The following is a 27,428-nucleotide window of genomic DNA, read 5'->3' as shown; positions in this document are numbered from 1 at the left end:
ATATATATATATATATATTATTGTTAAACTAATTGGAGATGCTTCTTGAGCCAAACCAGTAGGCTATATTAGAGTGATTTCTGAAGGATCACGTGACACTGAAGACTGGAGTAATGATGCTGCACATTCAGCTTTAATATGAGCTTTCGAATGATACTTTGATCAAAGATCATTTGTAATAATAATAAAAAAAAATAATAAATTCACACAGTTTTATTGAGAGCTCAGCATTTATGATTTTTTTCTCCAGAGTATTAAGCACTTGTTTATTATGCAAATTTACATTTTTTATTTATTTTAAATTTAGCCCTTTTTGCTATTTATAAAGACAATCTAATTTATTATAAATAATTGTATGAGGCATTGTAGCTTGCAAGTTAACTGAGGTCCTCTAGTAGGCAACGGCACATGCACAACACATTTTAAAGTAACCGTAGTTACTTGTTTTTATTATCCGACTGGAAATTTTGTATCAGCCACATAAAAAAAAAATAATAATAATAGAATGTGTGTGTGTGTGCAGTTTGTGAGCACAAATTCTGAGTATTGGCTATATATATGGGTCACCATACTTGGCTGAATGTCACTTTCATAATGTTGTATACTATTGTATTAGTAACTATGGTGACTGTTGTCATTTGTAGCTAAGGACGCGGTCCGTGCGTTTTAATGGGAGGTAGCATTTTTCGACAAGGCAGCACAAATCGACAGAACACCGGCAGAGGTCGCTGTCCCTGACGGAAGGATGCGTCTTCACTTTTGTTATCATCCTCTCTGCTGTCCAGCCGCTGAGGGACTGAGTGGCTGAAAAGTGGCTTTTGTTTTTGTGGTGATTTGCGTACCATCTCCAAGACGATGCCGGAGTTGAACACTGAGATCTCTCAAGGCCTCGTGGCTGCCGCTGCGCTTCTGTACATGATGCTGACACAGGAGGCGCGGAGGAAGAAGACCGCATCCATGAGCACCGAATAACTCCGGCCTGTCAGTGAACATGCTGTTGAGGGGACTATTGTAAGACATATATACTTATTTATTTATTTAAAGAACCGATTTAATTTCATGTCTACACGTTTAACTGCTAGTATTAATTTAATGAAGGGTGGTAATCACTAATCAGCCAGCCAAGAGCTCAAGTCTGGATCCATCAGTATCTGTTTTGCACTGTGAAATAAGAATTGAGAAAGATGCACTTTATGTATGTATTATTCGATTTTTTTTTTCATTTCATTTATTTATTTAAAATCGTAAGAAGAAGCTTTTAGTAGTACTTTTAATAAATATATTTGACAATAAAAGTATGTTGCCAAATGGTCAGATATTTTCATATTCCAACAAAACTGATAGAACATTTTTTATGTTTTTAGTGTGCTTTCTTAGAAGTGATATAAATGGAGTGCTACAATTGATTCGACACATATATTATATAAAAACTATAAATACAAACATTGGTAACATTTTATTCATTAATGTTTATTCATCTATTTCTTTTGCTTTTTGCTAATTGATCATAGCCTACTACACAGGTCACGTTGTATATTTTTGATTAACCAAAAGCAACCGGCTCATACGATTGAAAAAAAATAAAATTGTTTTCATTAATATATATATATATATATATATATATATATATATATATATATATATATATATATATACATATATATATATATATATAAATATAATTTTGTCATTTATAATGAGCTTCAATAAGGTTGTCACAGTAACTTTTGGGCATTCATTTTCTAAATGATTTTTTACTGAACCTGTTATGAGTAAGAATTAGAACACTTTCTCAGTTCCCAAACCTACATACATACCTATATACATGTTAAAATAAAGTATCCTAGTATTGACCTAGTTTAACTTCAGCTGCTTTACATCCAAGGTTCGGACAACATTAGGATAAAAAGCTGTGGATAAGGTTGCCACAGTAACTTTTGGTCTACATTTGACACACCCAGATACAAGCCAGACTATTTTATTTCTCAACTGTTAATGTGCCCTTCAGACATCGACTGGGTTTAGCACTTATTCCACATCAGAATCAAAGGAAAAGTGTCATATTTTTATACAGTCACTCAAGCGTTGTGGTGCTTCAAGTAAGTAGCCTACTCTCATGAATGCATGCATGCAATCTAACATGGTAAAGTGCTTTGTGAATGTGACAGCTCATTGTATTTGATTAGGTTCACAGAATAAAGATGTCGCCATTGGTGCTGGGAGTTGGAGCGTGCTTAGCTGGGTGGATTGGTCTTTATGCTTTGCTGTGCTACACAAATGGCTCTTGTGGCTATGAATGGAACTGTCGACTAGTTACACTATTCCATGGCATCCTTGCAGTCTGTATAACTGCTTACATTGGATACTTAGATGGACTGTGGCCTTTCACCTACCCAGGCAAGATGTACCAAATGTTAATATATGTGTGTGTGTGTATATATATATATATATATATATATATATATTAGGGGTGTACAGTATATACAGACTACTTAATACAGCTCAGACTTGGCATAAATGCATTTACACTGTGATTACAATTGAATTAATGCTATGAGATTATTGTTTCAGATAGAACATTTGGAATATTAAAAAAGGAAGTAAAAATTTATCTAAAACTGCCAGTAGATGGTGGCAAGTCACTTGCTGTGTCCAAAATCACATCCGAAATAGGTACTACATTTGAATAAGAACTTAGTTTGCGACTGTTAAACGACTTACAGTGTCAATTGCACCGTTTCACTGCCATTTACTTATTTTGCATCTTGTAATCTCAGTGGAAGTTGTACTTGTCGACCAACTGTTTTATAAATATTATAAATTTGGACATACTACTATTCTCATGTGCTGTTTTTCACGTCTATATAGTAGGGAAGTAGGCATATTCGGATTGTCTTAAAGAGTTATTTCATCCAAAAAATGAAAATTATGTCATTAATGACACATTAACAATGATTCATTAACAGTCTTAATTTGTTTCTCAATAAATCAGCCAATTGAACGCAGATGTGAATTTAAAGATGCAAGCCAATGACTCACTCATTAAAGGGTTAGTTCACCCAAAAATGAAAATTATGTCATTAATAACTCACCCTCATGTCGTTCCAAACCCGTAAGACCTCCGTTCATCTTCTGAACACAGTTTAAGATATTTTAGATTTAGTCTGAGAGCTTTCGGTCCCTCCATTAAAAATGTATGTACGGTATACTGTCCATGTCCAGAAAGATAAGAAAAACATTAAAGTAGTCCATGTTAGAATTTGTTGAAGCATCGAAAATACATTTTAGTCCAAAAATAACAAAATGCACTTACAACCTAGCCGGAAGAGAAGACAATGCTGAATTATATATTGAGTTATAATGCTGAGTTATAATTTTTGTTATTTTTGGACCAAAATGTATTTTTTCGATGCTTCAACAAATTCTAACTGACCCTCTGATGTCACATGGACTACTTTGATGATATTTCTATTAACTTTCTGGACATGGACAGTATACCGTACATACATTTTCAATGGGCGGACAGAAAGCTCTTGGACTAAATCTAAAATATCTTAAACTGTGTTCAGAAGATGAACGGAGGTCTTACGGGTTTGGAACGACATGAGGGTGAGTTATTAATAACATCATTTTCATTTTTGGGTGAACTAACCCTTTAATGAGTGAGTCATTGGCTTGCATCTTTAAATTCACATCTGCGTTCAAATGGCTGATTTATTGAGAAACAAAATAAGACTGTTAATGAATGTTTATCATATAGTCATTGAATTATTCACTCAACTAATTCGTTCTAAATGCTGATTTAATCAGTAAAGAAAGACCAGTGTGTGTTTCTCAGAGATTATTTCTGTTGGTGAAAAAGATCCAAAACAGACAATTTTATGTCTAAACTGTAACTTGCTTAATATTAACATCTTGTTTATTGAACTGTTGTATGAAACCAATATCAAATTTGCAATCATGCAGATATTTGGAGTGTTTTTGTTTGGTTTTTGAGAAGTAAATGAAATACTCGATAATGTCAGCTCACACATAGTCAAAGGGTTAATCTGCCAATTTTGCAAAAAGCTTTATATTGTTATAATGTCAGTAGCATTGTATACCAGTCAACATTTAAACTGGATCAAAACCTTTCATCAATATGTCCCTTAAGCCAAAATGTGTTCTCGTCTTAGAACAACTTTGAACTTTTCTTGACCACTTCAAATGTTGACTACTGTACTGAACTTTTATTAAAATCCCATCATGCCAGCTGCAAATTACCCCTTTAAAACAACAATTATATTATTAATGAAGACATGTCGCACACCCCTAATATATAATGTTGTCTTATTAGCATTGCAACATTGTCTTTTTCCATGACAAATGTGAATTGTTTTATTATATATCATTTGCAGGTACAAAGAACACCCCTCTGCAGATCACCGCTATGGTGATCAGTCTGGGCTACTTTATCTTTGACATGGCCTGGTGTGTGTACTTCCGCACAGAAGGCCTGGTAATGCTCGCTCACCACACCATGAGCATCCTGGGTATTATGCTCACTCTGTGGCTGGGGGAGTCAGGCATCGAGTCTTGCGCCGTGCTGTTTGGCAGTGAGATCACAAACCCACTCCTCCAGACGCGCTGGTTTTTGAAACACTCTGGCCGCTACGACAGCATCCTCGGAGACGTGGTGGACGTTCTGTTCGTGCTGCTGTTTGTGTTCATGCGCATTTTTGTTGGTGGTGCCATGTTGTACCGTGAGCTAATCTCTCCAAGACCCAAGTTCATCATTAAATGTGGCGGTTTGGCCATGTATGCGCTGTCCTGGGTGTTCATGGTTGACATCAGTCGTTTCACATACCGCAAATACAGGCGCTGGATGAATCGCTGCAGGATGGCAGAGGTAAACGGGCAGGACGTGAAGAGAAAATGAAAGATCTCTGATCAGCGGTTTGGCCTCTTGTTTCTAACACTGGAGGGAAGAATAAAAACCAGAACAAGTGAACCTGCTAATAATGGTCTGCAGCTTATAGATGTTTACATATTTTTTTAAAGGATATCAGCTTTTAAAGTTTATTTCTGGTTGGTAATGTTCACATGGGAAATATCCATGTTGTATCAATATCTTATATATCTATATTTTTTTTATATGCCTTTATGATTAACTCAAAATTATTGCAATCAAATGTAATTTAATATATTTGCACTTATAAGGAATAAAGTGTATAAAATCTTTAAGTACTGGAAATATTTTTTTTTTTTTTTTTGGAAGACTACTTGTTATACATTTTACTTAAGTAGTTATGTTGCTTTTACATTATTTTCAATTAAACTTTCAGTATGTGCCATATTCAGAAATTATCATGAAACACTACAAAAATTTTCTGTAAGATTACTGAATGCTTTGTGTGTGATTAATGACTTGAATGAAAAAGTAAACTAAGAAATCTTGTCTTTGAAGTGTAACCATTTTCAAATTGTGAGACTGAGTGATGGCTTACCGGCTGTTTGATTCAGTTATTTATCTGTTATGGTGAATTGACCACACCAGTTGATACATCAATAAACATTGTCATCATCAGTACAATAATGTATTTTAGGGTGTTGTAATGTTGCAGTTTGTGGAGTTGTTTCATACATACAGAAATTCAGACTGATGGATTGTTTCAACACAGTTATTAGTAGACCTTATTGACCAGGATCATTTTAATACTGATTGACAACATTTATAATTAATTGATTTAAAAAGATATTTAAAAAAAAATATATATATATATATTAAAAAATATATGTTTGGCAATCTATCTATCTATATATATATATATATATATATATATATATATATATTATTATTATTATTAAAGTGTATTCAGAGACATCATAACTTGAATACACCTCTTTGGATTTATTTGTTCAAATTCTAAATTACATATTGAGATATTTTGGTTTAAATGACAGAAATCAAAATCTAGCTGATTTAACCATTTAGAGATTGTAAAAATAAGTGCTACAAAAAGGCTTATATTTTTTTAAATGTGATTTGTAAGTGATTTGATATACTGTTTTAATATTTATCTTAAAAAAAGCAGTCAAGAAGTTTTCAATAAATTTATAATTTCTAAACATTTTATTATATGAATGTGTTTTGTTGTTTTGCACGTGGAATTCTTTTAAGAAATCGTCTTTAGATTATTTACTCAGTTTTTTTCCTTCCAAATTAGGACATTTATGTGCATTTAAACTATATTATTACTACTACTAAACAAAATCCAACAATGTACATAAAAGATCCATCTCAAGTAGGCTACAGCGTCATTTACGTGTTGCAGTTTTGTGAACGTCCACCGTGTGGCAAACTAACATAATACTTGAAGAGTTTCGCACACTAGGGCTCGGGTGTTTTTTATTTTTATTTATTTAACTAGTGACTGGCTCACATTTTCCAAAGGATCAATTAAACTTATATAGCAAGCTGTAAATCTAAAAATGCTCGACCTTTACTTAAAAAAAAAACAGTATCACGGAAAAAATGGGCGAAAAAACCCCGCCTTGTCACTATGGATACACAATGTTCCATTCAAAACAACTACATGTTAATGTACTTTTGAGCAAATTACAAAAAAAGCTTTACTCAAAGCCGTCTAAAACTGCATCAGACTCTCTCTTTTTGAACATGTCATAATATATTATTATTTTCCACTAGGCGCGTTTCCGGAGTTTGAAAAAGAAACTTTGAATTATCATCCTCACTCAAACCATAACGAGAACACTGTTAGTATCTCAAATTCTAGCGAGATTGTCTACCTAGACAGCATTTTGGGGCAAGTTCCGAGTCAGTACAGCAGAGTGAACTTGAATCGGAAGTGCTGTCCATGCAGGCGGCTCAGCAGGGTTTGAGACACAACCCTGCAGGAGACACGGCAGCAATCCGGCACATCTTAACTTTGCCCAGTTTGATGGACCGCGACATACAAACTCTAAACTGATCTTAGCGTGTGTGCCCTCGCTTCCGTGCGAACCCGGTATCGTCTCTACAAACATTCGGGAAGACCTCCGTGAACTTTCGTCGAGTGGTTTTGTTTGTTTTGATGCTGAAGGGATTTCGTCGCCGCTCCATGGAAACTCTCCGCGAGGTGACACGTGTATGAGCGCGTGCAGTGTTTCCCTGTCTGGATGACTGTGGGATTGGATGCGCACAGGTGTTTATTATTGTTGTTGGGAAAATACATAATTTTTTGGAGAGGACGTTATTAGGCTGCTGTTAGCTTTAGCATAGCAAAGGCCTCGTCTGCAGTCTGAGTTGAGTATCTGCTGTTGTCGTACACACACATTCAGCGTTAGTAAACTCAAAAGTGTTTTAATTGCCAAAGGAGTGTAACTTCGAGCAGTAGGACGTGTTTCGACTTCACCTGGGAGCTGCTGCTGAAAATTAAGGTGGTTACATTTACAGCTGCACGATAACCGAGTTATTTTGGTAACGTTATAATGATTGACTGACCTGTAATTTACAAGTCTTACTGTACTGCTACAACTAAAATAGGTTTAATGTTTTTATAACTATTTAGCGTTTTTGTGTATACAGAACACATTTAGTGTGTTTTATATGTATAATTAAACTACAATAACAGTAGAGGTAGAGTGTTATTGTGTTATTGTTATTAACAGTAGGATTATTTTTTGGTAAACAGCACCACTCCTGGATGAACCAAATGTTGTTTTGGCTACCTCAGGATACATGCAGACTGGTTTAAAAAACAAGCAAACAAAAAAACATTGGTTTTGAAAAAGAATATGTACTATGTGCTGATTTACTTATTAGTTTGTCAGTGCATATAAAATGCTTTTATATTGTCTAATATTTAAAGTCATCTGCTCGTGCAATTTTGGGCATGTTTATAATTGAATGAGATCATTGGCATTTAAATGCTGCTTTGGTGCAACTTATATTATGTTTTTTTTTAATTAGTAAACCTCCTGGTCAGCACAACAGAATAAGCAAGCAACTGCCTCATGCAACATCAGAAACCGATGCTTCTCCTGATGCATCTGAAAATGACTATAGGATATAGGACGAATAAAAGCTAAAGACAAAAGCCCAATGAGCAACACACGGTCCCCAGTCATTGACAGGTATGTATTAGTTATGTTATGTGGAAAATCTTGCTTTTGGTGTGATCCTAACAAATTCTTAAGCTGACATCACAGCCCACATGTGTTTTGAACTCTCTGAATGGTGAACTGTATTGGTCCTCATTGAGCTTTTAATTGGAATGTTTTTTTAATTATGTGTGTGTGGTGTAGGTTTATGGTCGTGAAGTCCATTTCTTGACCGGTTTTGTGCTTTGCTTCCAATTTTGATAAGTCAGTTTCTAATGGACAGTCTACAAATGTGCGCAAATTTGGATGCACTCGAGTATAGTTCTGTAGGTTTACAGGTGTGTTGTGTAATACATTTACAGACATGCTGCATGATCTATTATTGGCTTGTTTTTTTAACTGTGAAAATTAAGTTAACAAATACAATCTATCCACGGTGAGCAAGTGGCGCCTATAGCACTTAAAAATTCATTTATTGTGGCAACATTTAGACTTTGACAGATTCTGTGGCATTGTAGGAGGGTTTGTTTTGAAAGTGACGTGACATTCAGCCAAGTATGGTGTCCCATACTCAGAATTCGTGCTCTGCATTTAACCCATCCAAAGTGCACACACACAGCAGTGAACACACACACACACACTGTGAACACACACCCGGAGCAGTGGGCAGCCATTTATGCTGCAGTGCCCGGGGAGCAGTTGGGGGTTCGATGCCTTGCTCAAGGGCACCTCAGTCATGGTATTGCTGGCCCGAGACTCGAACCCACAACCCTAGGGTTAGAAGTAATGCGCTCTATAATTATTTATTTACTCTTTTTGCCTACTGTTTTCTGAATGCCTCATATTCGGACACAATTACTCAGTTGCCATATTGCTTTTTGAATACTAAATAGTAACTACTCATACCATTGAAGTACCTGTTTTATTTCAGTATTATATACTTTTATAGTTTTTGTGCTTTTGTCAATTTAGTGAATTTTAATGCTTCTATAAACGTTCATTTATTTTTATTTAATTTTAGTACTTCAGCTTTAACTTATTTTATTTCATTTAGTTGCCAAGGCAACTTTTAAAATTTTCATAGATTTTTCACTTTATTTATATTTTATTTTAATCTTTATTTCAGTTGTTGAAAGCAATTTCTAATACTTTGTTAACAGTAACAACACTGAACTGAACTGCTATTTATCATTTCATATGGACAGGTGTTTTAGAAGAAAATAATGTTGTATTTTATTGTATTTCCCTCTATCATTTCATTATTGCAAAACCCACGACTGGGTCATAGCATTACTTGTTACTTGGTTATTGCTTTTTAGACCAGAACACAAATAAGTGAGAAGTTTTGTTTAATTTAATCATTCTACAATTTGCTATCGATTATATTCAGACTTTTCCATAACAAATTATTAGTGGAAACTATGTCAAGGGAAAGTTCAATAAACATATCAATAACCACTATTTGTTCAGCACTCACATACTATTCATTCATTCATGATGGCTGAAAATGGTCAGACAGAGAGTGTTTTCTAGTGGTATACTTGGCCGTTGGAGCAGCTCTTCTTTGCCACTGACGTCACTGTGGAACAGCAGACTGGTTGTCTGTCTGATCATCTCCGTGATGACAGATATGCTTTCAGTGTTGCAGGGATTGCAACACAAGCACTGGAAGGTAACTCTTTCGGAGAGGCTTGCTTGCGTGATGTTGTTGACTTACCTTTAATTTCATAGTAGAGTAGCAATATCAGGATTGAACAGTTACGGCCACACTGGCCTAGTTTAAGATGATTTGTTAATCTCTGCAGGTGATGCATTGTATGGCATGATGTATGTGGCTAATGCATCCTTTGTTACCTTCAGCCATGTGTTGTTCTGTTTTAATCCTAAGGTTATGCCAGTTCAAAGTCATTTGTTGTTTCTTTGTGTCTAGACCCCATTCACCTTCACCCCCCTACACTGAAGAATGACATGTAAGACATAACAGGATATCCTGAAAGCAGATTGGTTAACACCATTTAAGTCTGTGAAAAATTGTTTTACCTAGACATCGTTCTTGTATAGTATCTAGCATTTCAGCACATGTTTAATGAAAATTAATAAATAAATAAAACTAACAACCTAATGATTTTTTTTCATTAGAATTCATTAAGTTATTATAAATTAAGTCATTAAGTATTAAAGAAAAAATAATAGATATTTTACATTCTTGCTCCTTCAAAAAAAATTTCCCACCATAATAATTAATAATTGTTGAATTAAACACTGCAGACACTTGTGCAGCAGAATTAATTTTATGTTCTTCCTTTTTATACTCGGAGGAATTATTACTGAAATGTGTTTCCTGTTCATCAGTGAAAAGCAGAGAGCAGCTTAAAACCATGTTGCTTAAAATAGCCATGCTGCTGAGCTCTGATGCATAGCATCACTAATGACACTATAATGTTTGAAACTGTACTGTCATTAGTACATTCTGAAGTGAAATGCATTTTGGTCCTTATGGCTGTAGCTTTGGTAGTAATGTAAAATAGTTAGCATCAGTTAACAATGATACAGTAATGTTTGCAGTTTCACTGGGTAAAACGTCATGAAGGCATTTTTATTTTGACCATTAATGTAGACATGTGGGGGCGTGTTAGAATGAGCCATTTTACATATATATATATATATATATTAGTGGTGGGCCATTATCGGCGTTAACGTGCTGCGTTAATGTGAGACTCTTATCGGGGGATAAAAAAATATCGCCGTTAATCTATTCTCAAAGTTGGGTTGGGAGCTGTTATGAAAGCTATGATGACTTTCACCTTGATATTTTATATAACCGACTGGCTGAGGCCAGCATAAAAAGATGCTCAGGACAGTTGACGGGCCACTGCTGCGCATCGTCACGAAAGCTTGTCTTTTTCACGTGTTTTTAAGCCTTACCGCTTGCCGCTTTAAACATTAAAGCATCCAAAAACAAGATGTGGAAAAGCTGAACAGAGTAGCTGGTTACTCGCGCGATGTGTTCTGTGCGCATGAGAGAGAGAGAGCCGCATATCACGGACAGCGACACTGAACCGAGCTCTCTTCTGTGAAGTTCTCCTCGAAGTCCCTCCTGCAACTGAACGAACAAATACAAATCGCAGTTTGAACAAACAAAAAGATGTGAAAGAGCCCAATTCAGTACTCGCGGTGTTCAGGGCTCACACAGAGAAAGACGTCTCAAAACACTTGAACATCGACTTTGTGCCGACAAATACATACAAAATATGTCAAAATATCCACCTTGGAAATTATGCTTGAAAAAACTGTCAGTTATTTCTTAAGTGAAATAAACAGTTGAGGAAAAAAAATGGGATGTGTATTATATTGGATGCGTTCATCATCTCTTAAAGTGACCGCGCCTAATTTAGCTACTGGCTGCTGTAATGTTGATCCAAGAAAATGAAAATGAAAACCACTCACTGCTCTTGACTGAATTACTTTGTAGTTTTAACAGTCAAACCAAAAATTATTCAGACACCAGATATAATTTTTGATATATATAGCAAAACAGTAATAATGTGAGAAATGTTGGTTGTCTGAATAAATGTAGGTTTGATTGTATATTTAATTTTTACATTGAAGACTATCCAGTGCTATTTTACATTTAATTATTTGGTTTCTGTACCTTGACACCTACAAACTTGAAAAAAAAACTTAAACATTGTGTAAATAGCACAAATAATTAAAGTGCAGCACGGACTCGATGTGCTTTCACACAGGACGCGTTTGCAGTTCGCTACTCGATACGTAAACGATCGCTGCACTGCTGCAGACACAACGCTCCTGGAACGCAACTGGAATCCGTTAACATGGGTGCGTAAAAAAATATGCAATGCATACGCAGTGCAGACGGAGTATGTGTGAAACAGGCGTAAGGTTGTTTGCATCTTGTTCAATGTGGAATTAGTTTACAGCTTTTTCAAGCACTTTGTGATGCATTTTGGAAACAGGAGATGAGCCCCTTTTCTAATGCACCACCTAGCTTGATAAACCCCTTCTCAAAGACTTACTGTTTGTCAATTTTATTTGGGTAACACACCTATTCTGAATGCCTTCGGGAGAATTTGAATTAGCCTTTTTAATCTAGATTAATCTAGATTAATTTCAAGATCACAGTGAGATAAATCTAGATTAAAAATCTATGCCCACCACTAATATATATATATATGTATATGTATACAGGTCCTTCTCAAAAAATTAGCATATTGTGATAAAGTTCATTATTTTCTATAATGTAATGATACAAATTAAACTCTCATATATTTTAGATTCATTGCACACCAACTGAAATATTTCAGGTCTTTTATTGTTTTAATACTGATGATTTTGGCATACAGCTCATGAAAACCCAAAATGCCTGTCTCAAAAAAGTAGCATATTTCATCCTACCAATAAAAGAAAAGTGTTTTTAATACACAAAAAGTCAACCTTCAAATAATTATGTTCAGTTATGCACTCAATACTTGGTCGGGAATCCTTTTGCAGAAATGACTGCTTCAATGCGGCGTGGCATGGAGGCAATCAGCCTGTGGCACTGCTGAGGTGTTATGGAGGCCCAGGATGCTTCGATAGCAGCCTTAAGCTCATCCAGAGTGTTGGGTCTTGCGTCTCTCAACTTTCTCTTCACAATATCCCACAGATTCTCTATGGGGTTCAGGTCAGGAGAGTTGGCAGGCCAATTGAGCACAGTAATACCATGGTCAGTAAACCATTTACCAGTGGTTTTGGCACTGTGAGCAGGTGCCAGGTCGTGCTGAAAAACGAAATCTTCATCTCCATAAAGCTTTTCAGCAGATGGAAGCATGAAGTGCTCCAAAATCTCCTGATAGCTAGCTGCATTGACCCTGCCCTTGATAAAACACAGTGGACCAACACCAGCAGCTGACATGGCACCCTAGACCATCACTGACTGTGGGTACTTGACACTGGACTTCAGGTATTTTGGCATTTCCTTCTCCCCAGTCTTCCTCCAGACCCTGGCACCTTGATTTCCGAATGACATGCAAAATTTGTCCAAAAGTTCAGTGCTGCTTCTCTGTAGCCCAGGTCAGGCGCTTCTGCCGCTGTTTCTGGTTCAAAAGTGGCTTGACCTGGGGAATGCACCACCTGTAGCCCATTTCCTGCACACGCCTGTGCACGGTGGCTCTGGATGTTTCTACTCCAGACTCAGTCCACTGCTTCCGCAGGTCCCCCAAGGTCTGGAATCGGTCCTTCTCCACAATCTTCCTCAGGGTCCGGTCACCTCTTCTCGTTGTGCAGCGTTTTTTTGCCACACTTTTTCCTTCCCACAGACTTCCCACTGAGGTGCCTTGATACAGCACTCTGGGAACAGCCTATTCGTTCAGAAATTTCTTTCTGTGTCTTACCCTCTTGCTTGAGGGTGTCAATAATGGCCTTCTGGTCAGCAGTCTTACCCATGATTGCGGTTTTGAGTAATGAACCAGACTGGGAGTTTTTAAAAGCCTCAGGAATCTTTTGCAGGTGTTTAGAGTTAATTAGTTGATTCAGATGATTAGGTTAATAGCTTGTTTAGAGAACCTTTTCATGATATGCTAATTATTTGAGATAGGAATTTTGGGTTTTCATGAGCTGTATGCCAAAATCATCAGTATTAAAACAATAAAAGACCTGAAATATTTCAGTTGGTGTGCAATGAATCTAAAATATATGAAAGTTTAATTTTTATCATTACATTATGGAAAATAATGAGCTTTATCACAATATGCTAATTTTTTGAGAAGGACCTGTATGTATGTGTGTGTGTGTGTAACATTATATATTTTATTATTTATTTATATTTTATTTAATTTAAATTGTTTTATTATTTTTAGGGCTGGGTATCGATTGGGTTTTTTACGATACCGGTGCCGTATCGATACTTTTAAAACTGTACTGGTGCCTGAACAAAAAAAAAAACTAAAAAAATAAAAACTATGGATAACATTAAAGAACATTAAAAAAAATATTTAAACTAAATCCATAGCATTCAAACGCTCCTTGGATGCTTTCATTTCCCAAACTTCCCTTACTCTAAGGCTAATAAATGTATTTCACGATCTGGGCCATTGTTTAATACAAAACCACACAGAACATTTCTACTGTATCTATATTTAGTTTAAATTAGTGCTGTCTGTCACTGTCTTTCATCAGTTCTGTGAATAGATGTATGGTCATTCTTTATAAAGTATCAACAATGTTGTTTGTAAAGTACAGTACTGTGCAAAAGTCTTAGGCACATTAGTATTTTCACCCCATAAAATGGTTTTAAGCCAGTTATTTATATCTTTTGCTGTAAAATGCCTGAAGGAAATATCAGTTTACATTTCCAAACATTCATTTTGCCGTTCATTTTAATAATAATCTGGTGAGACTAGGGTTGTCCTGATAGACGATAGTATAGTGTATCGATGATAGTAGGAGATATCGACGATAGCAGATGTCTCTGTCGATAGTCAAGAAAATATTAGGCTCATTCTCTTATAAATGTATTAAATTAAAATAATAATCATTATTTTTATTGGGCGGCCTATTATAATTTGGCTATCCAACTGCCCAGCTATTTCACTTCAGCACCGGCTAGATTTTCGCTAGAGGAAACAGCTGTGGTGTGATGAGCACTGAACAGAGCAAAAACTTTACAGTAGATGGGAAACCGATTGCTCCCTCTTGACCTTTTGTAAACTATTTATGACAAAGAACTGCAAAGATACATATATTCTAACAATCTACCAGTAAACACACACCTTGTGTCCTCTGTTTCTGTTTGAGTCCGCTCGCACTGCTCGGCTGTGGTCTGCGGATTGCGCTGAAAGACGGGGAGGAGACAGGTTTGCTGCCGTTTTCATATGAAATTTAAGGGGACTGACTCTGAGGCGATCGTGAATTTGTGTACAGTTTATGGAGCTAAATGCTATAGCCCAGCTAAAAGAGCCTAGCAACGCCCATGCTTCTTGTGTACATTTCGGAGAACCAGGACAAATATTTCAAACGATCGCTCAGGCGTTTAAGAGGCATCGAAATGAGGCACCAAAATCTGCATTCTGATTAGGTTTGATTGTCCTAACTTGCATATAGTTAGTATTTTAGCTAGTATATAAATCTAGCTGCATTGTTGTTAATTAAGCTGCTGTACATTGTACAGGGTGTACATGTGCTGTGATCACGTCCATTATTCCTAAACACAAAACCGGTCGGCCCACTCTATAGGTTTAGAGCATAATGTCAGCATGATGGTTGTGTTCTCCTGACACACGCCCAGCTCATTCATGTTGAGGATTTATGAAGCACTGTGCTGATGTTTTCAGTATGATATTGTTGTGTGCTCATCCTTGTGGCCATAGTGGCTGACAGATGCTCTCTGTAAATGAAGAGTGGAGTGGACCAGCCTCACACCCTGCTGCCACTTTGGCATGCACACAACAGCCACTCCTCCTCTCCGGTGCTCTTTCTGCACCAGGTCTGTCTCAGTAAAGATCACCAGCCCCTGCTGAGGCACAACAATGTCCAACACCCCCAGCCTTCCACTCTTCCCCTCCGTTCTCCCCTGCCCCCTCCACCTCCAGACAAATGGGCCTTTCACTACAGCACTGGGCCACACCTATGCTTACCTTTACCTTGGGTGAAGCAGCTGAAAGTCTCAGAAACACACCTAGTTACTTCATTGTCAGACATAAATATGAGCATGTAAGCTTAGCAGCAGATGAGTCATCTGCCTTGTCAAAGCCCTCATTGTGATTTCGGCGGTGCTGCCTCGTGTCTTACACCCTTCTGAACTGAAATAAAGAAATTGGTTTTTCTTTTTGTCTTGATGGGTAGGTTGGAAATCCTAAAGTTTGCAGATTGACAAAAATGTTTGAAGTCGGATTTGGACAAGAATACCAGTTTTGCCCAATGGAATCTCATTAAAAAAATGCACAAAATCATAGTTCGGAGGAAAGCTGGTCTGTGCTGAGTGGATATTCTGGTTTCTCTGGCAGCATAGAAAATTTCAGTTGACGGTCATGAAGCCCAGACCGCACTGTGAAATCAACTGAAAGTCTATGAATAGAAGTAACTCAAAAATCTCATAGAAGATTGCCATGAATGCACATTTTGTGTTACAAAAGTTAAAACTTTTAGAAAACACGTCACAAATTTGTGAAGGTTTATTCCATTTTACTGTGTGTCTCATGTTTTTAAATACAATCTGTTTGAATGGTGCTTTGGCTCTTTGATTAAGCAGTGCATAAATACATGATGCTGTTTTGTTCTTAATTGTTTATGCAATTATGCGACCTGTATCCAGATTTTGTCCACATACACATTGAAAAGACAAGAATGTTATCCAATCAGCCTGTCCTGGTCCAGAAGTGGTCAAGGACGCATTGTGAACGGACCTTAGTGTGATGTAAACGCGATCTCGTTCTCGTTTAACAACGGTTTTTGGTTCGGTTCTGATGGGTTGGCACTAGAGGTCGACCAATATGGGTTCTTCACTGGCCGATATTTAGAAATCAGGGCAGCTGATGGCCGATATATGATGCCGATTTTTCTGGCCAGTATGTTTGGTCGATTTCTTTTTCCCATTCATCCGTTAAAATGATGATGAGCAAATGATTGCAAACTCACCTGAACCAGCGAATCAAGCTCTTATTGTGTATATTAGATTTCCCAAAAGGCTTATACTTTATTGAATAAAATAAGCGCTTCACATTTCATAATTAAAATGCAGCGTGGGTGTTTTATTTGAATGTTTCTTTGAAAAGAACCGGCTGTCTTCAGAAAAGCTTCAGTGTCATTTTCATTTTGCCTTTCCTGTAATGCCTGATAAAGTAGCATTTGTGAGCAGCACTTTTTTGATTACAGCCGTTACCGGGGAAACAGCTATATCTCCAGTCCAACAGCACCTTCTGCTGGCAGAGAATTCATTTGCAATTTGTGGGAAACACTGGTGTCTGTCAGTAAACCTAAACAAAAAGCATGCTTCAGAGTTGTTTTGAGAACGTGATTAAGTTTTGAACCATGTATTATTACTCTAAATTGGGCTACTACTACTATTACTATCTTGTAATCTGCAATCATCTGCTCAAATTTACTTTTATGAGATAAAATAAATAGGCCAAAACAATCGGTATCATATATCAGCCATCGGCTCCCCTGATTTCTAAATATAGAACTCTAGTGCTAACCCATGGTGAAAAATCCAGGGAAGATATGTTGAGGCCATTTGAAGCTAAACTCTGCAGATCACCAGTTCTCCAGGACCGAGTTTGGTGACTGCTGCTGTGGAGTAAAAGCATGTTATAATTTTTTTGTTTGTTGGGCAACAGGTTTTAGAAATGCTTCTCACTGCAAGTCATTACAAAGGAAAATGTTTGGTGTGTGTCAAATGCACGTTACAAGCGGGGAGGCGTTTCCTCATCTCAGTGTGTGAGAGTACAGTCACAGGGCCAATTTGGAGTAAAATGAAACAAACACACTCACACACAGAAATTGTTTAAATGCAAAACTTAGTTCACATGCACGTATTGAACCGTGGGTGTCTTACTGAACGGTTTAGTTTTACACTGAGAATTGTGGTATACCTGGAAAGTGTACAGTCGTGGCCAAAAGTTTTGAGAATTACATAAATATTGGAAATAGGAAAAGTTGCTGCTTAAGTTTTTTTTTGCATATACTCCAGAATGTTATGAAGAGTGATCAAATGAATTGCATAGTCCTTCTTTGCCATGAAAATTTACTTAATCCCAAAAAAAACCTTTCCACTGCATTTCATTGCTGTCATTAAAGGACCTGCTGAGATCATTTCAGTAATCGTCTTGTTAACTCAGGTGAGAATGTTGACGAGCACAAGGCTGGAGATCATTATGTCAGGCTGATTGGGTTAGAATGGCAGACTTGACATGTTAAAAGGAGGGTGATGCTTGAAATCATTGTTCTTCCATTGTTAACCATGGTGACCTGCAAAGAAACGCGTGCAGCCATCATTGCTTGCATAAAAATTACTTCACAGGCAAGGATATCGTGGCTACTAAGATTGCACCTAAATCAACAATTTATAGGATCATCAAGAACTTCAAGGAAAGAGGTTCAATTCTTGTAAAGAAGGCTTCAGGGCGTCCAAGAAAGTCCAGCAAGTGCCAGGATCTTCTTTTAAAGAGGATTCAGCTGTGGGATTGGAGTGCCACCAGTGCAGAGCTTGCTCAGGAATGGCAGCAGGCAGGTGTGAGCGCATCTGCACGCACAGTGAGGCCAAGACTTTTGGAAGATGGCCTGGTGTCAAGAAGGGCAGCAAAGAAGCCACTTCTCTCCAAAAAAAAACATCAGGGACAGATTGATCTTCTGCAGAAAGTATAGTGAATGGACTGCTGAGGACTGGGGCAAAGTCATATTCTCCGATGAAGCCCCTTTCCGATTGTTTGGGGCATCTGGAAAAAGGCTTGTCCAGAGAAGAAAAGGTGAGCGCTACCATCAGTCCTGTGTCATGCCAACAGTAAAGCATCCTGACACCATTCATGTGTGGGGTTGCTTCTCATCCAAGGGAGTGGGCTCACTCACAATTCTGCCCAAAAACACAGCCATGAATAAAGAACCCTCCAACAGCAACTTCTTCCAACAATCCAACAACAGTTTGGTGAAGAACAATGCATTTTCCAGCACGATGGAGCACCGTGCCATAAGGCGAAAGTGATAACTAAGTGGCTCGGGGACCAGAATGTTGAAATTTTGGGTCCATTGCCTGGAAACTCCCCAGATCTTAATCCCATTGAGAACTTGTGGTCAATCCTCAAGAGGCGGGTGGACAAACAAAAACCCACTAATTCTGACAAACTCCAAGAAGTGATTATGAAAGAATGGGTTGCTATCAGTCAGGATTTGGCCCAGAAGTTGATTGAGAGCATGCCCAGTCGAATTGCAGAGGTCCTGAAAAAGAAGGGCCAACACTGCAAATACTCACTCTTTGCAAAAATGTCATGTAATTGTCGATAATAGCCTTTGAAACGTATGAAGTGCTTGTAATTATATTTCAGTACATCACAGAAACAACTGAAACAAAGATCTAAAAGCAGTTTAGCAGCAAACTTTTTGAAAACTAATATTCATGTAATTCTCAACACTTTTCGCCACGACTGTATAGTTGCCATTGGCACTATATTTTAGGAAATGTGTCACTAGCAAGGGATCAGCAGGGATCCTGGAGAACCACAGTCCTGCAGAGGTCAGCTCCAACCCTAATCAAACACACCTGAACAAGCTAATCAAGGTCTAAGGGTTAATAGAAAGCTACAGACAGGTGAGTCTTAATCAAGGTTGGAGCAAAAACTCTGCAGGACTCTGGCTCTCCAGGACCGAAGTTAGCCAACCCTGCTCTTTGGTATCAAAACAGCTGAAAACTCCTAATTTAGACAGGAAGTGGCAGTCCAACTGACATGTCAAAAAGCAACTAACGTTTTTTTCCCATGATGTTTGGTAATGCACCTCTGACATAAATGCCTCCACAATGTACAGCAGTGTGCAGAAATGTGGTAACTAATTCAAAAATAGTGCTGGCCAAAGACAACCACTTTTCTGTCTGAACATCGTCACATGAACTTTCATTGTGAGAAAATGCAGCCATCAAAATGAGATGGTGTTTGCAGATACTTGAGACTTTAACCCATATTTTATAAGCAAACATTCAATATCATCTTGGGTGCATCTTCAAATTATTGTAGGCCTATATCTTTTAAAATGTATTGTCAGTAACCTAGTAAACTTTGGCAATCAATTCTGATAACTGGTAAACAAACTTTGTTTCCTGACTGACATAAAAGCTCTGCACCTTGACTCCTGAAAGATGCTTAATTGCCAACCAATCAGTTTATTGCTATTTAGTGTACACTAGTGTTGTCACAGTGAAAATCCATGGTTCTCTGTACTAGTTTCGGTACCAAAGCAAAACACAAAAATATGCTAATTAAAAAACACTTTTTATCACTAAAAATAAAACCAATGCCATTCTTTATACTCATTAACAGTTGTTTAAAGTTTTTCTACAAGTAATATAATTATGAAAAACAATAAACATGTTTCACCCAAATTTAATTTGTCTTTTAATTAATGAAATTTAAACACATTGTAAAGGGGATTTGCTATTAAAATTAAAACATGGAAGAACTATTGTGTGATTTATTTCTTTAAAAAGTTTTATAATTTTTTTCAACAGTAGTAGCAGTATCACATACATTCTACTAAATAATAGTTATTTAGTAAGTAATTAACTTATTTTGACGGGCTACCGTGAATACCTTTAAATTTACACTGGTTTTACTCAAATGAAACCGTAAAATGTTTGTGAAGTGACTCAGAACAGTTCTGGTGATGTTGTTTATGTATTTATGTCCTCATTACTGCAAGCGTCACACGCTTAAGTCTATGTAGTAAACAAACCTGCACTTCTCTGCCATTCATTCATTCACAAAGAGACGTGCAGAACATGCAGGATTCATATTTCAACCAACTTTCAATCTAACATTTACAGATACTGGTCCATATGGAGATTTGATTTGATTAATTTATGCTAACTTTGACAAATTCCGTGACTGTCCATATTAAAATGTAAGTTTATTTTTCTTGACTGGATTTTGAGATTCCGTCTGCGTTTTCTGCTTCGCGGAGATCATAGCATTGTATGCGTCAAGAACCGGGTTGACCTGGTACTCAGTACCACCAGTACTTAAAGAAGGTCTTTTGACAACACTAGTGTACACCATGCTTCAGATGGCCCAGGAATAATCCTCTATGGACTGAGACTGAAACTATATTACCAGTAGTGTTTGTGACCTTAACACATCAATAGAGTTTTAAAATTTGGTTTTCCAAGCAGTACAGCAAAGGCCAGCCGAGTTTGGAGAGTTCTTTCACAGGGTTTCTTTGAACATAGATTCAGATTCAGTGAGTGTGAAATGCAGAGCTAAAGCCAATAGCCCCCTGGCTGTTGAGAGGGGGAGGGACGTTGACCGAGAGTTTGCGGTGTTGTAATGTAGATGTCAATGCTCACATGCACTCGCCGATACCAAATCTCAGTAAAGGTGCAAGTCTTTAGCAATGGTATGATTCAAGGGGAGATTTGTAGCTGGTCAAATTATACTGAAGCTTGCTGCCAGTGTTATTTTCAACATCAAGATGAACATCTAATATTATCTGTTCCCTGTGCCATATCGTGGAGGTCTGATATATTCCTTCTCGTTTTGCAGTTTTGGCTTATGTAATCACTGGGCTTCTGTGCCAAGTGGAGCCCAGACTGCTGTGCTGTATTTCACCGGTGCATTACGCTGTGACTGAAAAGTGTGTGGAGAAAGAGACGACTGCCTCTCTGCAGAAGCCGATTGGATATGATTTATTTGCCTGTCCTCTTCTCTCTCACGCTGTGTGGATGCTTAAATCTTATGTAGTTTCTGGGGCAGCGTGGCAAGGGGGGGAACACTGGGCCGAGATTAATCCTGTGTGCTGCGTGTTTCACTGTTGTGAGATGCTATGACAGTTGGCTGCAGGATTAACGTGGAACTGATGCACCAAAATTACAGATTTTCTATATGGTGTTTTTTAAAGAATAAATTTGGTAATTCTGGAATATTAAAGGTGAGCTATTATGCAAAATTAACTTTTATAAGGTCTTTGAACTAGGCCTGGTGGTATCAATATTCATCAACGGTACACCTTCGATAACGATATTAAAAAATTATCTATATAGTGCACAATGTAGGCACACGTTATGGGTGATGCAGACAGCACACACAAACATGACCACATGCCGAATTGAATTTAAAATAAACTTTTGCATTTGAATGTTAGGAGTGCATCAGGGAGAGTCATCAGTGGGGCATGAGATCCAGTGATAATGATGTAAGTAACATTTTAATGTTTTTCTTAGTCTAGCCCACAAAATGAAAATATTAGAGAAATATAGGAGCTCAATGCGGAGAAGATCTTGATTACAGATGCATATTTAGCGCATTTTTAGATGGACAAATATACACTTGCTTCTCACACAAGATGTAGCCATGCAAAGTTAAAACAGTTTAAACTTTTAGAAATCCCATCGCAAATTTGTGGGGGTTTATTTCACTGCATCTCTTATGTTTTTAAATGCAATCTGCGTGATGAGCGATTCAGCTCTTTGTATAAAGCAATGCAAAAATACATGATGCCGTTTTGTTCAGAATTGTTTATACAATTTCTGATTTTATATATATATATATTTGATTTATAGGAGTTAATTTCGATATAATGCAGGTTTTTTAATAGACACTTATTTCCTTGCATCAACAATTACAATGTGCTGCATTATTTTGCTTATTGCACCCTCCTGTGGCCTCGAAAACAAGCCAAATTTTTCCTTAAGACCCATTTAATCTGCATATCAAACATTAGAAATTAGATTTGTTTAATTTTTATTGTGTGTTTGACTTCTAAAACAAAAAAAATAGTTGTCTAAATAAAACGGGGTTAATTTAAAAATACAGTGTATTGTTTTATTATGTATGCAATTATATTGCTCTTTGTTTTACAAAAGGTTATAAAAAAATTCAATAATTATCAATAACAAATGATATGAAACATTATATCGTTGATGCATTTTTTTTGCCTATATCTCCTGGCCCTAGTTTGAACACAGTTGTGTGGCCGCAGTTTGTAAAAACAACCATCCTATAATGGTAAAAATCCACCCACTCATTTTTTTTTTTTTTTTATACATTTTGCAATCTCTGACCTATTATCATAGACACTGCCCTGAGTGAGAAGCACCAGTCCGCCATTACTGTTTTCTTGCTGTAGCTGCTGGTCAGATACAATGTCAGAGCAAAAGAGGCATTACATGTATTGTATTTTGGGTTGCACCAACGGACATAGGAGTATGAGGTTTCTACTGATTGAGAAAGGAAATAGGCTACTGCAGTAGATCGACTTTGAATGCCCTATTTTATACTGTCTTGAGGAGGGAATAATGTAGAAAAATTCCACTCTAAATAGTGACTAAACAACCCATTAATACATGTTAACTAGGAGTCAGTCTCATTTATAATCGCAACATCATCTGATAAAATCAACATGCTTGTACAGTAGATGCATGTTGAGCGGCTATGCGGTGGTTTTGGCTATATTACTTTTTTGTCTCATGCAGCGCACTGCCTGCGTCTGAGTAACAAAAAATCAAAAAACAACAAACCAAAAGTGCATAATATTAACAGACGAACTATGCTCATATTTATAATTCCTAAAAGTCCATAAGCATCAGGTGCTTGGAAACCCTGTTTTGTACTTATTTATTGACGAGTCGGCTGCAGTACAGCCAGCTGAAAGTGTTGCTTCTCTGCCGCTCACGCCACAGAGACGACACTGTGCTGGGAGAGTCAGACCTCACGCTTGCTGGCAGCACTGGTGAACCATACTTATAAACAAAAATAACTTTAGATAAGCTTGTGCTTCAGTTTTTTTTTTGTTTTTTTTTATTGCTGAAGAGGGTTGAACCTTCTTCTTCTGTGTTCTGCTGTACAGACGTGAATTTACTTTTTCTTCAGCCTGAGGTTTATTCATTACACTTTTTGGTGTGAAAGGGCTTTTACATTTACTATATAAAACTTCTTATATTAAAAACATTCAAGCCCTGCTCATATTTAAATTGTAACACGAAAGTAATGCAAAAGTAACTAACACACTATAAATATGTACCTAAAATGTAACGAAGTAACGTAATTAGTTACTTTTTTAGGGAGTAACGTAAGTGTAATGGATTACTTTTAAAAGTAATTTTCCCCAACACTGCGCATCACATTATGGCAAGGGGCATAACATTTTCGTTGCACGCTTGAGGAATTCGGCCAATCACAATGCACCAGATAGCTGACCAATCAGAGCACACCTCACTTTTTAGACCGATGAGCTTTAAAAAAAAAAAAAAAATCAAAGTTCCAGAAAGGCAGGGCATAGAGGAGAAACAATAATGTAAGGTATGTGGAAAATGTGGTTTTTTTTATCCTTAAACCGCATAAACACATTTAATTACACCAAATACACAAAATAATGTTCTTTTTAGCAACATCATATGACCCCTTTAAGAGTAGAAGGTTGTTCTCTTACGAGAGCTCTCTCGTACTGCGTCTTAGCTAAGACGCTACGGGAAAAGTCTCTTTTCACGAAATACTGAAGCAAAAAATTATCCTTAATTTTGTATTTTTGTAAAGCACATTTGCAGCAGTACACAGCCATAGGCGAGACGGCTCGTTCGCTCATTGGCTTGTTCTGCGGCAACTGCACAGCCTATCGAGCGGAGGCTGATGCAACATCAGACCAGTGGTGGCTTCGCGCCCTTCTTGCCACTTCCCGCCGAAACGGGTGTGGCCCAACCTATAAAAGGAGCTCGAAAAGGCTGACTCACCTGATTTTTCATCTCTTCAGCGAAGCTCAAGCATCGCTGGATCACGAGGAAGCAAGCGCCGTCTGGAAGAGCATATCAGCAGGACGAGCCATCCTGAAGCCGCTGGCATCGCCGCATTCCACTGCCGTTCCTGCTGCGCTATCCGGCGCCCATATCCTTTACATCCTTATTCTGTTATATCCTGTGTGTGTGTTCACATTCACAAAAGAGCTGCGTCTTTTTAAAGATGCCCTCGTGCGGCTCGTGCAGAGCCCCGCTCAGCGAAGGAGATCGTCACGTCATCTGCGTCTCCTGTCTGGGTGAGGACCACAGAGCTCTCAGTCACGCCCACCGCCTCCTGCTGCGTGATCGCGATAGCGTCAGCAACGCAGCTCGGGATCCCGTTCTCGCTCTTCAAGCCGTCGCCCCGCGCCGCGGGAGCCGCGGCAGAGGATTGCGGTGAAGCCAGAAGCCCCGAAAGCATCCTAGCACTGCTGGGAAAGCGCCGGTGTTCGAGTTCCGCTGCGGCCGAGCTCTCACCCAAGCGCGCCGCTGTTGCAGTTCCAAGAGTTGTGACTGCCTCAGTGTCTTCTGCAATGCGCAAGCATACTGGATCTAAGACAGCTGAACAAGGCATTGATGAAACGCAGTTTCAAAATGCTCACGACCAGGAAGCTCCTCGCGCAGATTCACAGAGGGGACTGGTTCATGTCAATAGATCTGAAGGACGCGTATTTTCAAATACAGATAGCGTCAAACCACAGGCGATATTTGAGATTCGCCTTCGAGGGCCAAGCATACCAGTTTACAGTCCTGCCATTCGGCTTGTCCGTAGCTCCTCGTACGTTTATGAGGTGCATGGATGCAGCGCTCGCTCCTCTCAGACTCAGAGGCATACGAGTGCTGAATTATTTGGACGACTGGCTGGTTCTGGCCCGATCACGAGTGGAGCTCGTGGACCACAGGGCCGTTTTACTCGATCACCTCGAGAAGCTCGGCCTCAGTGTCAATTGGGCGAAGAGTTCGCTGAACCCCAGTCAGATGATCCTGTTTCTGGGTATAGTTCTGAACTCGTGTTCCATGACGGCGCGGCTGTCACCACAGCGCGCGATGGGCATTCAGCGCGCAGCGAGTTCTTTCCGCTGCGGCGCGACCGTGTCGCTCAAACACTGTCAAAAGATGCTGGGTCTCATGGCCTCAGCATCTCCGGTTCTGCGACTGGGCCTGCTCCGCATGCGCCCCCTGCAGTTTTGGCTGAAGGCTCGGGTGCCGCGCAGAGCGTGGGTGTCTGCCCGGCTGCATTTCAAGGTCGATCAGAGCTGTGTTGCGGCTCTAGCACCTTGGACAGCGAACGGCTGGTACCGATCAGGTGTAATCCTGGGGACTTCCCCGAGTGTGAAAATGGTGTCGACGGACGCCTCCACTTCGGGATGGGGAGCGCTGCTCGAAGGCAGACCGTCCTTTGGCCTATGGTCAGAACGGGAAAAGCTCCATCATATCAACTGCCTGGAAATGCTGGCAGTGGAGAACGCGCTGACGCGCTTTTGTCCCCATATCAAGGATCACCACGTCGTAGTCCGTTCGGACAACATGTCCGTGGTGTCCTACATAAATCGCCAGGGCGGTTTCTGGTCCAGAAACCTGTGCAGGCTGACGGAACGCCTCCTGGTTTGGGCTCAGCGCAACGTGCGCTCGCTGAGAGCAGTGCATGTGCCTGGACTGCAGAATCTGGGTCCAGACAGGCTGTCCAGAGGCAATGTTCCTACGGGCGAATGGTCTCTACACCCGCAAACAGTCCGGCTGTTGTGGGAGAGATTTGGCATGGCGGAGGTGGACCTCTTTGCGTCCCACGAAAACGCTCACTGCCCCGCGATCTTTTCCAAGAACGAAAGCGCGTTGTCACGGAGATGGCCGTGCTGCCCGCTTTATGCGTTCCCTCCCGTCTCCCTCCTTCCGCAGGTGATAGAACGGGTGAGAGAAACGAGATGTTCAATACTGCTTGTAGCACCTCTTTGGAAGAACCAACCATGGTTCCCAGATTTGATGCAGTTAGCAGATGTCGCCCCGTGGCCGGTACCGTTGAGGAGGGACCTCCTCTCGCAGGCCAGGGGCTCGATTTGGCACCCTCAACCGGAGTTGTGGTCCCTCCATGTGTGGGCACTCAACGGTTACCCGCTGATCTCGCAGTGGGAGTGCTAAATACCATCACTCAGGCTAGAGCTCCGTCGACACGACGTCTGTATGCCTCGAAGTGGTCGGTGTTCTCCAGCTGGTGCACAACTCGAGGTTATTCACCCCTTAGTTGTGAGGTGACGGAGGTCCTCTCCTTCCTACAGGAGCTGTTGGATAAGGGCAGAGCCCCATCCACGCTCAAAGTTTATGTGGCGGCCATCGCAGTGTTTTCTGAAACGGCGTCCGGTCAGTCAATAGGAAGGAACGATTTAGTCATCCGGTTCCTCAGAGGAGCTAGGAGGCTGAATCCTCCCAGACCTCCGTCAGTCCCTAGGTGGGACCTCGCGGCGGTTTTGGAGGCCTTGAAGGGTCCCCCTTTTGAGCCTATCCAATCGGTTAGCCTTCAGCATCTGTCGTTCAAGACAGTATTCTTGTTGGCTCTCGCTTCTGTGAAGCGTGTGGGTGATTTGCACGCGCTCTCGGTGAGCCAGTCGTGCTTGGAGTTTGGGCCCAATGACTCAAGGGTCATACTCAAACCTAGGCACGGTTATGTGCCAAAATCCCTCAACACACCGTTTCTGGCTCAGGTTATTGCCCTGTCTGCCCTGCCGGTGTCAGGGGAGGATGGAGACTCGAGTCTTCTTTGCCCTGTCAGGGTTTTAAGAGCTTATATGTCTCGCTCTGCTGCCTTTCGGCAGACGGAGCAGCTGTTTGTCTCGTTCGGTGGACGTTCCAAGGGAATGGCTGTTTCGAGACAGACTCTATCAAGATG

General features: G+C 39.2%; 2 protein-coding genes across 6 annotated transcripts in view; both read left to right on the top strand.

Annotated features, from left to right (window-relative positions):
- Nucleotides 1-721: 721 nt before the first annotated feature.
- On the top strand, nt 722-5,561 carry LOC132122763 (TLC domain-containing protein 5-like). Of its 2 annotated transcripts, none has more exons than XM_059533144.1 (3): nt 722-1,011; nt 2,187-2,397; nt 4,398-5,561. In XM_059533144.1, exons 2-3 carry the CDS (start codon nt 2,202-2,204, stop codon nt 4,916-4,918), a joined length of 717 nt encoding a protein of 238 aa, XP_059389127.1. In that variant the 5' UTR covers nt 722-1,011; nt 2,187-2,201; the 3' UTR covers nt 4,919-5,561. The 2 variants fall into 2 exon arrangements, with proteins under 2 accessions (XP_059389127.1, XP_059389128.1); XM_059533145.1 differs by lacking the exon at nt 722-1,011 and adding an exon at nt 1,785-2,099.
- A 1,296-nt stretch (nt 5,562-6,857) lies between these two features.
- LOC132122762 (rho guanine nucleotide exchange factor 12-like) overlaps nt 6,858-27,428 on the top strand; it is a 61,874-nt gene continuing 41,303 nt past the window's right edge. For 2 of the 4 annotated variants that reach the window (XM_059533143.1, XM_059533140.1), the window contains exons 1-2: nt 6,862-7,419; nt 7,952-8,115. In XM_059533143.1, the coding sequence (XP_059389126.1) occupies nt 8,084-8,115 (32 nt within the window). In that variant the 5' untranslated portion in view covers nt 6,862-7,419; nt 7,952-8,083. Of the gene's footprint in view, nt 7,420-7,951; nt 8,116-27,428 lie in introns of all 4 variants that reach the window. The other 2 variants (XM_059533141.1, XM_059533142.1) reach the window with 2 other exon arrangements.

Source organism: Carassius carassius, chromosome 41, assembly GCF_963082965.1.
Source record: "Carassius carassius chromosome 41, fCarCar2.1, whole genome shotgun sequence".
Taxonomy (NCBI): Eukaryota; Metazoa; Chordata; class Actinopteri; order Cypriniformes; family Cyprinidae; genus Carassius; species Carassius carassius.
The sequence above is the reverse complement of the archived record's forward strand: the minus strand, read 5'-3'. Positions and strand labels throughout refer to the sequence as shown.

Bases quoted from the DNA above. Each gene is read 5' to 3' on its own strand.
- LOC132122763 (XM_059533144.1), top strand. From the start codon at position 2,202: ATGTCGCCATTGGTGCTGGGAGTTGGAGCGTGCTTAGCTGGGTGGATT. The intron at 2,398-4,397 runs GCAAGATGTACC...TATCATTTGCAG, and splicing joins GTGGCCTTTCACCTACCCAG to GTACAAAGAACACCCCTCTG.